The following is a 17339-nucleotide window of genomic DNA, read 5'->3' on the forward strand; positions in this document are numbered from 1 at the left end:
GGGCAAGTGTTCCAGCCTGTGACTATCTTGCTGGCCTTCTACTGAACTCACTCCAGTTTACTGATGTCCGTCTTGCACTGGCAAATCCCAAACTGGGTACAGACCACAGCCTGTGGTCTTACGAGTGCGGTGTGGGGTGGTGTAATTGCATCCCTCAGTCAGCTGGCTGTGCCTCTGTTGATAAGCCCGTATGCTGTCAGCTGTCGTTGCTGCAAGGGCATGCTGCTGGCTCGTGTTTAGCCAGACCTCCCAGGTCCTTTTCCGCAGAGCTGTTCCTCAGGCTGTGTCAGTGGCCAGGGAGTTTGTCTGTCCCAGGTGCAGGACTTAGCGTTTGTCCTTGCTGAATGTCATGAGGTAGGTTTCTGTAGGCCCAACCTGTCTTTACGTGGGTAGTTACCTGCCTATATTGTGACAAAAATAGCCACTTAATTCATAAAGTACAATGACCTATCCCTTCTGTAAGGTCAAAAATTAATGGTTGTTTTTAATTAAAAACAAACTGGCAGGCAGAACCAATTTAGTGCTGAAACAATCCAATAGGAGGGGTTTTTTTATAAGGAGTTTAATTGGGTTGGCGCTTAGATTCTGGAGCACATGAAACACTAAGCTTTTATTTGGAAATATCTCTGGCTTCTGAATGTATGTTCAATGGGTGTTGCTCCTAGTGATGTGTGTTGGAGTCTGAACCAAAAGCTACCTAAGGTGTCCCTTTTTCATCTTGCTACTCTATTAACTGTGACTCCTTTAAGACTGGTTGCAATGTAAGAGATGCCTGGAAAAAAATAATTCTCATGAAAGTGCAGAAGCTACTGTGAATGGCACCTCTGTGTGATGAGTGTATTATTGGAGTACGACTTCTTCCTAATCTGGCCTCTGTTCGTCGTACTGGTAATGCTGTTTGCTAATAATTCAACAAGAAAATAGGAGAACCTGTTCATGCTGATGCTTGTTTTGGAAGAGGAGTGATGGTAGCCATAACATCTTGGAGGTCAAGAAATATATAAATAGTTAAGGCTATTAAAAGAGCAAAATTGCATTTGTAAGTAGTATTACTTTATCTTGGGTTTTTCCCCCCAAAATAAATAACAAAATAAAAATTAAAAGCTGCTGTAGAAGGTCATGCAGCAAATTATCCTAATACTCTGTAGAAAGATAAAATTAGTTTAATTTTTTTTTTTACTAGATGCTCTTTAAAAACGAAGATTATACACATCTGTTCCTTCTCTTAATATAGGTCCAAAATACACAGGCAGTCTTGCAGGAAATCTGGGTAGTATGAGTTGTATCTCTGTCTTCATTTTCTTTTTTTTCTTTTAAGAAGAAAAGCTGTTCTTGGAAAAACTACGCCAAAATACAGGCAGTCTTGCAGGAAATCTGGGTAGTATGAGTTGTATCTCTGTCATTTTCTTTTTTTTCTTTTAAGAAGAAAAGCTGTTCTTGGAAAAACTACGAGTAGACTACTAGGTTTTCTCAAATAATTCTTACTCCTATTTCAAAAATCTTGAGGTTAATCTGATCCTCTGTTTGACCCCTGACAAACATGAGTTTTGGCACAGTCATGAAATATCTAGTCATACGGTGTGTTTACTAAACTGTTGAGGTTAATCCAAGCAGATGTCAGTGTTTGTTCCTTCTCTTAATATAGGTCCAAAATACACAGGCAGTCTTGCAGGAAATCTGGGTAGCATGAGTTGTATCTCTGTCTTCATTTTCTTTTTTTTCTTTTAAGAAGAAAAGCTGTTCTTGGAAAAACTACGAGTAGACTTTAAGGTTTTCTCAAATAATTCTTACTCCTATTTCAAAAATCTTGAGGTTAATCTGATCCTCTGTTTGACCCCTGACAAACATGAGTTTTGGCACAGTCATGAAATATCTAGTCATACGGTGTGTTTACTAAACTGTTGAGGTTAATCCAAGCAGATGTCAGTGTTTAAGTAGTGTCTGGTCATAGAGCCTGTAGCTACTTTTGCTCTTTAAGCCAAAATATTGTGAAATGTGGTTGGCTTTTTTTTTTTTCCCATTAAAAATATTGAAGACTAACACATCGGGCCAGTGTTAGAGCTGCACAGGTTACTAATTACAAACTCTCCCAGGCTGTCTGGGGGAACAGAGTTGTATCATTGTTGGGCCAATTATTAAATGAATGTAAATGTTACTGGGTTTGATGTATGAAGTGAATGTCATGCTGGTGTTGTAAGGATGCTACAAGAAGCTGGTGCGACATGGAAAGCAGTATAGCACAGTAATTACTGAAGCTCAAGACTGGCAGGTAGGCTCCTGGAGGTTTTTTTCAGCTTTGCAATTGATTGACTTCCAGAGACTTTTATGAAGTTACTAATATTTAACTTCTATAGTTCTCTTAAAAAAAAAAAAAAATCAATTATTTACTACTTGTGCAAGGAACTGAGACTTCTGTGCTGGAATTCATGGAAATTAGAGAGGAATATTTTACCCTTGGTGTTTCTGGCATTCAGGTCCGCAAACTCAGTTCCAAGGCTTTGCCAAAGTCCGAAAACTATCAGGGAATAAATATATGACAATCAAAACAGACCAACAAGAGAGAGACAGAAGGGTATAATATTTGGTTAGAAATTCTCAGAATACTGTGCCCTTCACTCTTGATCTCTTCTGAGCTGATGCTGGTGGGGGCAGCTTCTAAGATAAATTTTTTCCTTTCTTGGTCACCCCAGTTGCCTCCAAAATGGATTGTAATTTCCTCAAGTAGGAGATGCTGCCACCTTGAATGATTTATGTTTGTCATGTTGAAGTATCTCTGGATTCCTAAGTATACCAATGCAAACAGCTATAAACCCCATGTATCACTAGGATGTTGATGTGAATGAATGCTTGTAAAATACTTCAAGGTGTTATCATTTATTATTTGCTGTGAAAGCTCCTCTCCTGCCGAGGGAGAGGAATTGTCTTCTGCTCATTCTGGATGTTCTTAACTACATGTGTTTTTGGGAAAGAGAATTGTTTGAGGCATTTTGGAAACTTACTTTTGGCAGCTGTGTTGCTTTTCAGAAATGAAGGGGAGAAACACCATAGACCCTTGAAGCCTGGTCTAAATTACCAGTAAAATCTGTGAGGAACTATATTATGAAACAATTCTTGATACGTTTAAATCATGGATTTTTTTTTTTAATGGCAATTAGTATTTTTGTTTGCATTTGAATAAATAAACAGAAATGAGTTTTAACTATAGTGTCCAAATAGCAATTTAGTGGTGACTGGACTCAGTGTTACTGTATTTATTGCATAGGTGAAAATTATTCTTGTGAGCCCATTGGCATTATTATCTGGATAATGCAATTCTGCTTTTTTGATTTAAGTTGTTTCTATCTAACTGTTCAAACCTGCTAGCTCTGCTTGCGTTAGCAGAGCTTTAGGACTGTTGAGTTAAAAATATATATAATCTGGTTTTCTCATGCAGCATGTATCGGGGCTGAGAAAGATACTAATACTTTGGATTTGAAAGGCATATCCTTTGCATCTCCTGTATTCAGAAACAGCTTATCTCCATTAAAAAAAAAGGGGGAGGAAAAAAGAAAAAAAAAAAATGGTTTGGCTTTGCTTAATTTTCAAAATCTTGCTTGGAGAAACCAGCTGGGAGAGGATGGATGTTTAAGACAATCATCAGGGTATTGTGACCATGCATAGGCAGTCAGAGACAGTTGTTGGGTAAATTGGCAAAGCGTGTTTCCTAGAAGACTTCACAGAACTGGAGGGCAAAGAAGTCTGGACAGGGTAAGGCTTTTATTCACTGTATCTAGATGGCTTGCAGAAGAAAGTAGCGGATAGAGAGATGGATGAGGTAAGAATCGAGGGCTAAGTGGCTGCCTCTGAGCTGTTTCCTCCTGGGTCCTTGTGACCAGCTGAAGTATTCTCTCCTCCCTCCCTCTGGTGTGTATCAAAGTGGTTATTTTTTCCATTGCATGCTGAAATGAGTGAAGGGTTATACTTGTTTCTTGGTATATTGAGGAGAGGCGGAGATGTATTGATGCGATTGTACTTCATATGCATAAAAGTATAGGGCTGGAAAGGTTCTTCTGGTTCCTCAGGGCAGGTCCCAAGCAGGACTGGCATTGCTTAGGACTTGAAAACCTACTGTGGCCTTTTTGCTAAAACACATCTGTGAGAAGTCATGGTCAACCTAAAACTGCCTAAAACTGGAGTGTGCAGCTCTGACACAGATTGTGACTTCTGTGGCTGCTTAAATGGTAGAAGTGGTTGAAATCCATAGGACAGTGGTTGTGTAAAGGCATAAGTGTTGGTCAATAAACTAATAAGCCTCAATGTGCTTTTTATAGGCAGGGTTTAAATTTTTTCCATTCTGCCTTCAAAAGTAAGTGTCTAACAAAACATTTGGTACTTAAAGAAAATAAATAGTGAGTCTGTATTTTCCTGCCAAATGTATTACCAAATGTCTTGGTTGAACAGCAGACTACTGAAAGGGCCTAGCTTTCTGCATTGTGGAGGTTCTGTCATTTGATTTAAATGCAGTATTTCAACCTTTGTATCCTTCTACAAAACTGCAAAACAGTGAAGGAGGGGGAAAGAAGGTGAAACAGTTCTGCTCTAGCAAGGAGCGCGTGGAAATAATACCACGCTCAGGTTTGCATTTGTTGCCTTTGTAAGAGTAACCAAGTGAATGCTTTCAGCCTGGTCAAAGGGCTTTCTGGAGACGGAAGGGATGTACAGCAATCTTTTCACTCTGGTGATTACTGATTTATCTTTTCCTCTTTAATCTGAGTATGCCTGGTGTCGGTCACAGCAAACTTTAACTTCAGTGTGGCCAGAAGTGCCACAGCAGCAAGGTGGAGCTCTGAGCTGTAGAAGAGATGCAAGAAGCTGGGGAAATACTTGGTCCATGATGAATTCTGCTCTGCGTGCCTGTCTTCCTACTGTTACCTGAGATAGCAAGGGTTATCTTTGGTTTTCCTGTGCAAGCTGCAGTGTAGATGTTTCCTTAAACAGCTCTGAAATGAAAAGGTTCCTTCTCTGTTATAGTAATTTTAATCTTATTAGAACAGTTCTGTTCCACAATGTAAGTGCATGTGCCGTGATGTTAGGATTGTGTGTCTGTGTTACCATAGTGAATGGAAAAACAGCTCTAGCAGGTTTTGAGGAGCATTAGGCTTGGACAAGTCTTACAGCAGATGACCTCCTCCTGGCTGCACAAAAAAAACCTGGCAAGCACCCAGATCTTTTTATGGATAAGTATTAATTGTCTGCAGACTGTCTGGCAAGAAGAATTATTGTAATTAGAGGATATAACTATTTATCTAATCTTGCTCCTTTGCAGCCTTGCATGCTTTTTCTGAGCCTAGATTTGCCTTGCTATGATCATTGACCACTGTTCGCACAGGGAATAAGGCATTGGGGATTGGTGGTCTGTACCTTTCCAACCGGTAAACCTGTTCTCCTAGCTAGAATGAGGGGTTTTTTTTAATAATTTCTGCCCCCAGAGCATTTGTTGCCTGACTAATTTCATGGCCCTACAGTTAAGTGGTAAGATTTCTCTGTGACAGTATTAGAGAAAGAGCCTGTTTCACAGAGCATACAATTCATCTGTATGCACAGGGTCAGTATGAGATTTAAACCCCATTTAAGACCTTTTTAAGCTCCTTGGGCTTAACTGCTGCATAGATTGTTGCCTTGCAGAACTGAGGGAGTTTGACATGGTAAGAATAATGGGTAAATTATTTTTGAGGAGGTTTGGTTTTTTTGCGTTATTTTACTTTGTGGATATTTTATTATTGGAAGGGAGACAATGACCTGCTGCAGTTTGGGAAATGTGAGCTTGAATTTTGACGTGTATTCTTTTTGGATGCAAGTCACTTAAGACTCAGAATTGCACTGCCAAAATAAGTGGGATCTTTATAGGTTTCTTTGGGATCATGAACGCCTTCTACTTCTGTTTAGTAGTTTTCCATATTGAGAAAGGAATAATCTGTTTGTACTCATAAATGTTGTTGTGGTTTATTCTTTGCCAGGCTGACCTGAGGACTTCTGGTAGTTTCCGACTTTTTGAGGTCTGAAAAATGCATCAGCATAAACCCTTGACTCCTACCCAATACTTTATTTTCTTAAAACAGATGTTTTGATGATTAAAAGGTGATGAAATGGTTTCCTGACTTTTTGTTACTATGCAAAGAATTTGTTGTGGTTAGATAACGATGAGAGAAATCTAATTCTTTGAGTTAGTGTTTTTCTCAGTTTTGGGAACCGAGCTGTATAGTTTTTTTGGGGTTTTTTTTGGAGCCTTTTTTTAGATTTGAGAAACTCCAGAAAGTTTACCTGATTCTCCTGGGCCATAAATAAAATGTTATCACTAGCTTCATATGCTTCACTTCGGGGATTTGCTTACGATAGTAATTTTCAATATACCTTGGGGAAATTGTGTTAGTGGATGGGTGCCTGAAGTAAAACTCTGGGCTGGGTTGCTTCCTTCTAGCTCTAGGTGGGCATCTCCTCCAGGGAGTATGGAAGCTTTTCTGGAGTCTACAGAGGTCTGCAGGAACCCAGTAAATTACCTTGGAGCTTTTTGCTCTTTCCCTGTCCCACATCTGTTTCCTTTCCAGAAGAGTATCTGTAAATGTGACTATCTTGGTGCTATGTGTTGTTAAATTGCACCCCATGATTTCTGGAATTTCTGGGATGCACATGACGGCTGTTCTTAAATTTGGGGCAAGAAGGACTGAACTATGTAGCTTTTTGAGTCTATGTTTTCTCATTCTATGCTTTAGGATGGGAACTGGACATACTCTTGGGCAACTGGCTCAAGGTGGCCCTGCTTGAGCAAGGGGGTTGGACAAGGTGATCTCTAGAGGTCCCTTCCAACCTCAACCATTCTGTGATTCTGTGAAGAATCAATTCCCTGTGTCTAACATGTTAAATAGTGATATGTTTAAATGAATGCAGGCATACAAGAATGTGCTGTTGTGGGAGAGAGATAATTATATAACTATTATGAGGAAAAATTAATCATTTTAGCCTTTAATTGTGATGTGTCACGGGGCTCTCAGTGATTGTTTGCTTCATGTTTTAAAGCATGTTTATCTACACAGAATGTGCAAACTGGTCGTGTTTATTTTTTGAATGGGAGAGTGAAAAGGGATTTCATTCCTAAGGTCTGTGCTTAAACTTTAAGTTCCAAAAATCATTTAATGGAAGAGCAACCTATAGAATGCATTTCCTAATGTATAGACCTGATGAGGTAACAGGCAGCACTCTCAAAATGTGTGTTTTCACTCTCTTTCAGGTAATTGAGAATGGGTCCTCAACGATGCTAAGTCTACAATGGGAAGTGTCACACTTCGCTATTTCTGCTATGGGTGCCTTTTCACATCTGTGACCTGGACACTTCTGCTCTTTGTTTATTTCAACTTCAGTGAAGAGAACCAATCCTTCAAGAATGTGCCCGTCAAGGGGCTGGAACCTCAGAGGCCATTTCCAAAAAAATTCTACCCCCGTTTTACGCGGGGGCCTGTTCATATACCTGAATTGCAACAGAAAGAGAATAAGATAGGAAATCCTCTTGGAAATCATGTCCAGGACCCAGTTAAGGGGGAGGTAGAATTCTCTCCTGAAATGGGTAAGTGGTTTTCAGTGCTGGTGACAAAGTTATTAAAACAGTAGAAGAAATGAGATATTAAGGTTCGTTGCTTGGTTTGTTTTTTAAAGGATCGCAGGGAAAATTGTGTAATGAAGTAGTTTTTTGTTAAAATGCAGGTGGTACTAGTGGCTCTCTTCACTAGGAATTACTTGAAATTTATTCTATTGTGTTTAATCCAAAATATACTATTCCTAGCATTTACAACTGTGCTGTGTAAGTGCTAATGAGGAGGACTGGATTATAGCAAGGTGTCTGCCCTTGATGTATTTCTTGCTTTTGGAAGGTTCATTGTATGCTTGTTTCATATCTTACTCCTATGTTGACTGGGCTCAAATGCATGAACTTTTATTAGCCACAGAGAAACTCTACTCATATGCAGTAATTAAAAATAGCTTGGTAACAATACAGAATGAAGAGGACCCATTGATTTGGAGAATATGCTTGGAGTATGAAATCATCTACAGAAAATGTGTGTGGGATGAATTACAATGAAAGATTTATTGGGATGACAGTGGTTAGGGCCAAATCCTGCTTCCTTTGCACCAACAAAGGTCTGTGTGTTTCACTGGAGCATATTTCATCAATGAGATGATTTGGGTTTGTTTTCCAAACTTGCCTTCCAAACTAAAATGCTTTGTATATTTAACTGCTTACAGCTTAGTGTTCGCTGTTGTGTTCAGATATGCAAACTGAGGCACGTTGCTTACTGGCCTGCAAACTTGCTCTAAGTCTGGAGGCAGATGTTGAGTGTTGTGGCATCAGTGTCTGCTGCTTTGGGAATTATGGCATAGTACCCTTCATAGCCAGGAGTTTAATACTCATATCTGATTGAAGTCCTCTGTCGTTACTTTGGATGAATGCTGGATCACCAGCTTCAAGAGTTTATAGAACTTGACCAACTCAGAAACTGAAGTTTGGTCATTAGACCTATATGAATATGTTGGAAAAATGCTAATTCATGTTGCCCTGTGGCATTACAAATGTTTATCGTTTCACTGCAAAAAGCATGAGAGCCAAGTGAGGTGAAGGCCGGTCCAGAGGTGGCCGTTTCTTTCCAGCTATTCAGTACTGGCCAGGAAAGAAATTGGACCTTTTTAACTGAGAAGCCCCTTGATCTTCAAACCAAGTGACTGGTTTGGTTGGTGAAAGCCAAGGGGAATTATAGTGCCAGGATAAATTCTACATAAATCATCAAGAGACAGCTGGCTCTGTTAGAATTAGATCAGGTGCTGCAGGAAAGGGCTTCCTGTCTATCTAGGGTAGGGCAGTGATAAACACACAAAGCAAAAAAAATGAAAAGAAGTTTGGTGTATGATAGCCAAAACCAAACTGTCATCTGGTAGGACAATCTAGCTTTTTTTTTTAATCTGGGAGAGCCACATAACACTGCTGAAGTAAAGCCTAAACTGATGTTTCGATTGCAAAGCCCTTATTTTCCAAGGCTTTTAGCTGCTGTTTGGACTTAAATCTTTCAGGCCTTTTGCATGCATTTTTGGTTATTGTTCTTCATGAGAATGTTTTAAAAATATTAGCGTTCCTTCTTGTCTATATTCAGAAGATCAGAAAAAAGTAGTTAGTGATTGGTTATGGACGGATTGTAGAATGCAACATTTGGTGTGTGGTTCTTAAGCTTGTGCTTTGTATAAAGAAAATGTTTTAAGTTGACCTAGTGGCACAGCGTTACTGTGACGCTGAGTAATCAAGAATGATTGAGCTGGGTGTCTGAACTGACAAGCTGGAAACCTTACTTTGGAAATGCATGTGGTTCAAAGGAGGACTGACTGACCATTTTAGACCGCTGGGAAGAGTGGCACTGCCACTGTGAACAGATCTCATTCCTGTCCCCGTGATGCAACTTATCCACAGTGGGAGCACTCATCCATGAGCATGGATAGTGTCAGTCACCACAAGACACACTGTGTGGGTGTATCGCATGTCTTTTCCAGATATCACTACCCAGCACTTCCCACTGGGTCCTGCACAAATGTTAAGGCATCTACTCTTGAGGTGTTTGATAGAGCAGCTGCATTACCATTGCTGTACTCCAGACTAAAAGCGAACAGGGTGGGAAATGTAAATGGTGGGAATGCGGATGCATAGAATTCCCTCTAGAAGGTCATCTTATGCCTATAGGTAGACTTTGTTGCTGAAACGCAACTGGTGGTGACGCAGCTGTGCTCTGAAGGCCAGCCACTTTTTATTAAAAAAGTTTTGAGGTTTTCTTCCTTTTCAAATGACCTTTTCTTCTGTTCTGTTTTATAACCCATCTCATTTTCTCCAGGCTTGAGCTCAGCTGGCTTTTGCATAGCTATTGAAAACTGGAGAACAGGAGGTATGAAGAGAGGCTGAGAGGGTTGGGTTTATTCTGCCTTAGAGAAGGCTAAGGGGTGAGATTTTATTGCTGTCAACAGCAATTTAACGGGAGGCTGTAGGGAAGATGGAGCCAGGCTCTTTCCGGAGGTGCATGGAATTGTGATAAGAAATTAAAGCAAGGAGGAGATTTCTATTAGATGGGTTATTTTCCTTTACTAGAAAAAAAAAAATTTTCAGTGTGATGGTGGTCAAATGCTTGAACAGGGACATGAAGAGGTTGTAGAATCTCCATCCTTGGAGATACTGGAGGCTTTCAAAACTTGACTGGACAAGTTCTGAGCAACCTGATCTAGTTGGACCTGCTTTGAGCAGGGGATTAGATCAGATGTCCCTTCCAACCTAAATTAGCCTATGCTTCTATGAAGCATATCATCCTGGATGTATGGTAGCATGTGAATAAGGAACCCCCTTGTTAATTATTTTCTGCAGGTTTTTGATGAGCAGGGTGGAAGGAGATAAATTACATGATCCTTGCTCACTTCTACTGAAATTTCAGTGAAATTGCCTCTGTAGCTTGATAATAGCTGGATAATGCATCTCATTCTGTGCAGCCAGCTGAACAGAGACAATAAAAAGTCGTTGCTCTGCTACCTGAATTGTTGCAGAAGTGGCTAGCAGACACAGGTGGTGGCTACCACTTCCCTCCTCTCCGTCCTTTTTTTCTGTAGAAGAGTTGAGTGAAGCACCATAATATTTTGTTTCTGTTTACACTGGTGAGTATATGGCTCAGTGAGAGAGAAGCCCATGGCATTGAGGATTTAAACCTTGGCCTCTAGCAGTGTACTTACTTATATCAGCAGTTGCTGCCACTGCCATGCTCAGCAACAGTTGATGCTTCTGCTAAAATAATCAATAGAGAAACAGCTAGCTCTGTTGCTATTTTAATTGCTATCAAAGTCCCAGGTGATATAAACAAGAAGCTTACAGTTTTTTCATAGCTATTTTTATGTTACTGCAGACTTGAGAAAACTGCATGAAATTGGAGCTGCTATTGTGAGGGTTTTTCTACCATTTTCTACCATTGTAAATGTATTTTCTCTCTCAAAAATCCCATTATGGACCTTTCATCTGTATGGGTGGGTGCTGATGCATTGTGTGCCAATGTCTGTCCTCTCTTGCTTGTTTGATGTTGGTTTTTAGGTGGTGCTAAGAATTAGAGGCCATTTAAGTGAGGGGAGTGTGTCTGGTAAGGCAATAAACACTTTTTATTATTATAAATAATAATAATAATTATTAATAAACACAAAGCCATCAGTCTTTGGAGAATGATTTAATTTTATTATAGCTGCAAGGGCTACTCATAAGTACTACCTATTTGTGAGGGGTAACAAAAATAGTTGCACAAAAATACACTTCGCAAAACCAGGGGGATTTTTGAAGAACATAATGGGTTTTAGGGGAGGTTAAAGCATACGTTTCAATCCTTGGTTGTTTCCAAAGGATATTTTTGAGCCTGTTAACTGATCCTGGCATGGGTTTTTTTTCAGGAATGATTTTTAATGAAGAAGATCAGGAAGTGAGAGACTTGGGCTATCAGAAGCATGCTTTCAATATGCTTATCAGTAATCGTCTGGGATACCACAGGGAGGTGCCTGATACAAGAGATGCAAAGTAGGTACTGATTTTTGTAGAGAACATGGTATAATTTCATGTGCTCAAGGACTTGTTACTCACATTATACCTGATGTAGTATTTAACATTTTTGGTATTACATTTCTCTTAAATACTCTTTCAGCCTCCTGTGTTGCTGAAGGCAGATTTTCAGCTATTTAAACAGGTTGAGGTTAGGATTTTTATTCTTTAGTCTCTTCTGACTGAATACTGTTTCTGGAGATCTAATTTTTTGCCAACTGGAAAAGGTATGTGATAGGTAAAGCCCCACAGAAACCAGAATCCATGAAAAAGGAAAGACTGCTGCTCCCTGAAAGCAAAGTTTTCTCCTGATTCTTAATTCACTTTTAAGAATGCTTAATGAAGAACCAAATTGGATATACACTTATTCAATCTTTTATCATATTAATTTAAATTTTGTGAGTGGTAGGATTGGCAGACAGCTGTTTTGATAGAAACAAGATTCCAAAAATAATACTTCAAATAAAAGTCAATGTGGAAAAGACCTAGGAATCAAACTTTCTTTCCAGCAATACTAAGATTACATGTCCTATGTCTCTTTCATCTTGCTAGCTATGTACTCAGTTACTTAAAGCATGCTACAATATTTTTATTTTTTTGAATCTTCATTTTGAGATACTCAGTACTGTAACTACCAGAAGAGATGCTATAATTCTGTTTGGTACCTTTGAAAGATGGACATTAAATGTTCCAATGCCCAAGTTAATGAGAGATTTTCACCTTATGTACTATTTCACATTTGTTCGAAGCCTACGGAGGATAAGATAGAAGAATGACTGATGGCAAAGGCTCTCTGTTTCTCAGTTAAAGTCCTTGCTTGGTATCTGGATTGCACTGCTCTGAATACTTTCTATTAAAAAGCAGATTTTTTTCCTATAATCTGTCTGATGCATATGGGGGGGGAAAACCCACCACTGTAACAACAACGAAAAAGCCCAACATTGAATTGAAAAATAAATAAACCTGTGTCTGTTTTTCTAGTGGTTTCTCTGGTGTGGGTAAATGTAATGAATTGTACTTGCTGAAATGTCTCTCCCAAGGGCTAAGTTCATTCCAAGTCAATGAAGACTTTTCTTGTATACTTCTGAGTTTTCATTTATAGTTTCTTATTTTTATTGGATTCCCTCACGCCTGGCATCTTCAAATGACATTAATCTGTGATACTGTGCCCTATTAGAAGTATGGGCAAAATTTGAAAATAAGGAGAAAGAACGAACAATCTTCTGCTTGCAGATTAAGATGCTTAAACTTGGATAGCTGCATATTAGTCAGTTGTCTCTGCTTTTATTGTAATTAGCAGAGATCCAGTCAATGCAATTAATGGAGCATGCAGAGCTCTTCAGCTGACAAAATGTACTTGTCAGCCTTAGGGTGAGCTGAACACTATCTATACTCCACTAACAGCAGTGACTAGACTTAAGTGTCTTAATCTGCAGGCTGAATCCCAACCTTGGTTGTCTAAATAGGTATTTAGCACCATTGGAGGTATTCTGGGATATCCAACCTAGTCTCCAGCAGCTGGCCAATAAAGTTGTGGGTTTTTTGTAGGCCTCGTCATATTTGCCATTCCTGTACATGTCTGAGCTACCTGAGGGTAGTAGACAGTGTTTTGACAGCTGAAACAAGCCCTTAGTGTTTTCTCTTGTTTATGTCTTGAGGATCTGTGATTCTCACTCCCACCCCAATCCATCATATCCTCTGTTTTCTAACAAGTAGCAGTGTTAATTGTACGTCTGTATTATGTGGAGAGTAACTTATTATGCTGAGCCCTGCTATAGATGTTATACGCCTGGGCACTTTATGTTCAAGTTAGGGGTTCTTCCTACACATTTAATGTTTGTATGTTGTTTATGAAATTTCACTATTGACCTAGCTCTATGGAAATCCCACTGAAAGAAAAGCGATAACTACTATATTTCTGTTTGCAGATGTAAAGAGAAGTCCTACCCTTCTGATCTGCCATCTGCCAGCGTTATTATCTGTTTCTACAATGAAGCACTTTCTGCCCTGCTTCGCACAGTACATAGTGTCCTGGATCGCACTCCTGCACACCTTCTTCATGAAATTATTTTGGTGGATGACAACAGTGAATTGGGTGAGAGAACCTTTCAGTAATATTTTGGTCGGTGCTTACACTTCTTGACCTTCCTGTCTCTTCCTGTGCTTTATTGACTGGTCAAAATGAAAACGTGGAAGCTGTGATACAAAACCAATTTGTACTGCAGTCCATCTCCAAAAAGTGCCAGCAGGTACAGATGCATGATGTTCTCAGAAGCCCGAGATGGCATCCACTTTGACACCGGTGCCATTTTACTGATGAGCTTTGTATCATACAGACTTGAACATTCAAAAACAGGTTTTGAAGCTAGTAATGAGGAGTGTATATTTGCGGAGGGGGTGATTAAGCAGTTGTTTATAGTTTAGCTGTTTTTAACAGTACCTTGCTCAGGCTGCTCCGGTGCTCAGAGCAGATTACACTGATCTTTCCATAAACTTTGTGAGCCAATACTAACTGTGAACGCATCTGAAAGGAATTGAATGCACAGAGTCTCAGCTGCGGTCCTGCAAGTAAGTTGATGTGGCACTATGGAAACAGTGCGTCAGGTTTTTTGTACTTGCTCAGCATTTCAGACTGGTGGTGTGCCGGGATCGGAGCTCAGCCTTTGCTGGGAGGGCTCTGTGTGGCTCTCGCACAGCCTCTTGTGGCCACCCTAGGAGCAGCTGTCCCTGGCTCTTGGTGGAGCAGCCTTTACTCCGTCGGTCTGGGAGGGGCCCTAGTGGGGTAAAACTTGCAGAATTGCTTTACTGTTGTTGAAAGATTGATGCTTCGGCATTTTTCTTTCGAATGATGGACAAGGCAAAGACAGACACGCAATTCAAGCGTTTTGGCACTTCAAAAGCATAATGCCTGTTGAGGAATGTGTTAGTGTAGCAGTACTTGCAAGCAGGACTGTGCAAGTTCCCTGCTTGCCTCTGTACAAGTCCACAACTTTTTGCATTTTTAAAATGATTTTTAGATTATAGTTTTTTTAGTACATATAATTAGCTCCCCTGGTCTCATCGTTTGGTTTCTGGGATAAGGTCTCACTTGCTCTCAGAGACTGATTAGATATGTATAATGTAGAATGAAGTTCTCTTGTTACGCAGCTAGTTTATTTCTCTGAGGTCAGATCAAACGTTAAGGTAGGGGAGAGAACAAAGATCAAACACCCTGTCTCCCTTGCTGATAAGAATGTGTAATATTTAAAAGCTTGTTTTGTGTTTTTGGAAGCAATACGCATTCTTTGCTACAGAGTCTGTTGTGCAACTTGTTGTTTTAAAGTTTCATAACCTTCGTATTCAGAGCTAAGCTTAGTTCAAAACTCAGTCTTTTCAATATGGTAATGCATTCGGTTGAGTAATGCCTGTGTTTAGGCAGTAATACCATCACTCTTCTGGTCTGTTGCTAATTCGAAGGCCAAATTAGGTTCAAAACATTCAAGTAGCTACTTTTGCCTTTCTGACTTCAAATGAACATGTTCTGAAGCTGAAGATGGGATGAGATGCTGTTTATACAGAGAATTACTGCTCTCGATGACGATGGTACTACTGATGTTTGCACTGCTGCTTAATTTTAACGGATGGAATTTTACAGCTGAAGAAAAGCAAAGCTGGTTTAGTGACTGAGGAAATGAACAAAGACTTTGGCTGTGCCATGGCTCTCATGTAAGCTTGGGCAAATTGCTTAATCTCTATGCCTCTTTGATTTTTTTAAATTCGTTTTCCCTACATTACATACTTCCTGAAATGGTATCTTAGATGAAATTCTGCCTATTTCTTCAGCTTTAAATATAGGAGCTCTGCTGCACATCAGTGCTGTTGTGCAAAGCTTGGGAGTTTGCATATCTAGTTTTGCCTCAAAAAGCTTCTTACGCTCAATCATCAACAGTCTTACTAGCTAAACAGGCATTTCCATGGCTCAGCTGAGCCCACTGTTATATTTTTCTTTTCCCTTTGCTGCAAGGCAGGATTTTTTTTTTTTCCTAGTACAACCTCTTTCTCCCTGATTTAGGCTTTACCTGTTATGGAACAGTCTACAGGATATGTTGAAGGATGTTACTGGAGGCATTTTTCTACGCAGAAGGAGAGAAAGATTGAAGAACAGGAAAGGAGCGAATTGTCTGCAACTCAGTACTTTGAAATAATAACGCCCCTCACTCTCATCCTAAATTTCTCTTGTTTGGAGGAGCCTTCGTTACATAGACATGGAGCAAGATAATGGCTACAAGTAATTTTGGGAGACTGTTGGCTAAAAGGGAACAATTCTCTCCTTGGAGCAAAATTCTCAGGCAGGCCGTATTGACGCAATTTTTTGGGTTATGTCAGCAGAAATCAGTCTTCCCAGTGGGCATGAAGCTGACACACAAAACCCCATCAACAACGAAAACCCCAAAAGGTGTCTGAGACTAAACTGCTTATTGAGAATGGTCCATGATATGTTCAGTCCCAGGCAGTAGCTGGAACAGGTCCCAGCAGAATGCTAGTTTGTCTGGGTCAAAACTGTACTCTGAGAGTACAGAGTAACTAATATTTGCCATTAGGTACTACTGGCTCTTACATTCTGCTGCTTGAGCCTGCATTGTGGGCCTGGTTTAGCTACCAGTATGGACGTGCTCTCTTTTTTTTTCCCCTTCTGCTGTTTTCAGAAGTTTGCACATGCCATTGCACATGCAAAACTACTTCCTCTTGCATTGTATGCCCTTTCATGCAGCCTTATCTGCCCTAAGTGCTCAGTTTGATAACTGACCTTTTCTGCTTTGTGCTAGCCCTTTGTTTTCTGCAGTTGTACACTGTCTTTCCCTTGCTATGATACATCAGGTGAAGAATGATTCAAGCACTAGTTTATTTTAGATTTGCAAATCCTTCTGTCCTGCTTATTTGGGTATCTCATTTGGGTAGCATCCTAGAGATGACTTTATTCCATCAACTTTCTAGGAGATGTTCTCCAAAAAAATCTTTCCTATTGTCTCTGGCATATGATGTCACATTCAAGACCAGGGGAGAGAATTCCTGTGACCCAAATGAATCCCATCTGCATCTCTCCAGAGACTTTTCTTTGTACTAGAATGTTCTCTAGCACCATATTTGTTCTGTGGTACCTTCTCATTCTTGACCCACAATGCCGCCTTGCAGTGCAAAGGCTGAGATCTTAACATTTGGAGTTCCTTCTGGGAATCTCTTTTTCAGTCTTCCTGCCTGAAAACTCTTGTACTTCCTGAAGGCTACAGCTCTGGCTTCCACATATGTTCCTTTGGCATTTAATCTTGTTAACAGCAACTTTAATGTTTGAACTGACATTCATCAGAATAATAATATTTATTTCAGCATATCCTCTGTTGAAAGTCTGTCTGCCTCTCTATACCAAGGTTCTTTATGAAGTCTCAGCTGGCTTTTTGTTTTTCTTCCTCACTTTATATTCCTCTCTATTTCTCCATAAGCTTATTAACTTATGTTTTTCCATTACTTCAGTCTTCATGTGTCCATCTTCTCTTCAGTGGTCCTACTTCAGTGTTGGAAACCACTGTCCTTGGGTGAAAAAATTGTTACTCTTAAAATTGCCATTGATGCTAGTTAAGTTAAAGTAGTGCCTATAGACTTCAGTGAACTTTGCTCTCCTTCAAAAGCACATGCTTGCCAGCAGTGTCTTTGATCTTTTTGGATTTTAGAAAAGCAACCA

At 39.8% G+C, this 17339-nt stretch overlaps 1 protein-coding gene across 3 annotated transcripts in view; it reads left to right on the forward strand.

Annotated features, from left to right (window-relative positions):
* The first annotated feature begins 271 nt into the window (after positions 1–271).
* Positions 272–17339, forward strand: part of GALNT11 (polypeptide N-acetylgalactosaminyltransferase 11) — a 55651-nt gene continuing 38583 nt past the window's right edge. For 2 of the 3 annotated variants that reach the window (XM_009287802.2, XM_019474257.1), the window contains exons 1-4: positions 272–354; positions 7265–7597; positions 11479–11602; positions 13552–13718. In XM_009287802.2, the coding sequence (XP_009286077.1) occupies positions 7303–7597; positions 11479–11602; positions 13552–13718 (586 nt within the window). In that variant the 5' untranslated portion in view covers positions 272–354; positions 7265–7302. Of the gene's footprint in view, positions 355–5613; positions 5685–7264; positions 7598–11478; positions 11603–13551; positions 13719–17339 lie in introns of those variants that run through there. The other variant, XM_019474258.1, reaches the window with a different exon arrangement.

This window comes from Aptenodytes forsteri, unplaced genomic scaffold, assembly GCF_000699145.1.
Source record: "Aptenodytes forsteri isolate BGI_AS27 unplaced genomic scaffold, ASM69914v1 Scaffold296, whole genome shotgun sequence".
Classification (NCBI taxonomy): Eukaryota; Metazoa; Chordata; class Aves; order Sphenisciformes; family Spheniscidae; genus Aptenodytes; species Aptenodytes forsteri.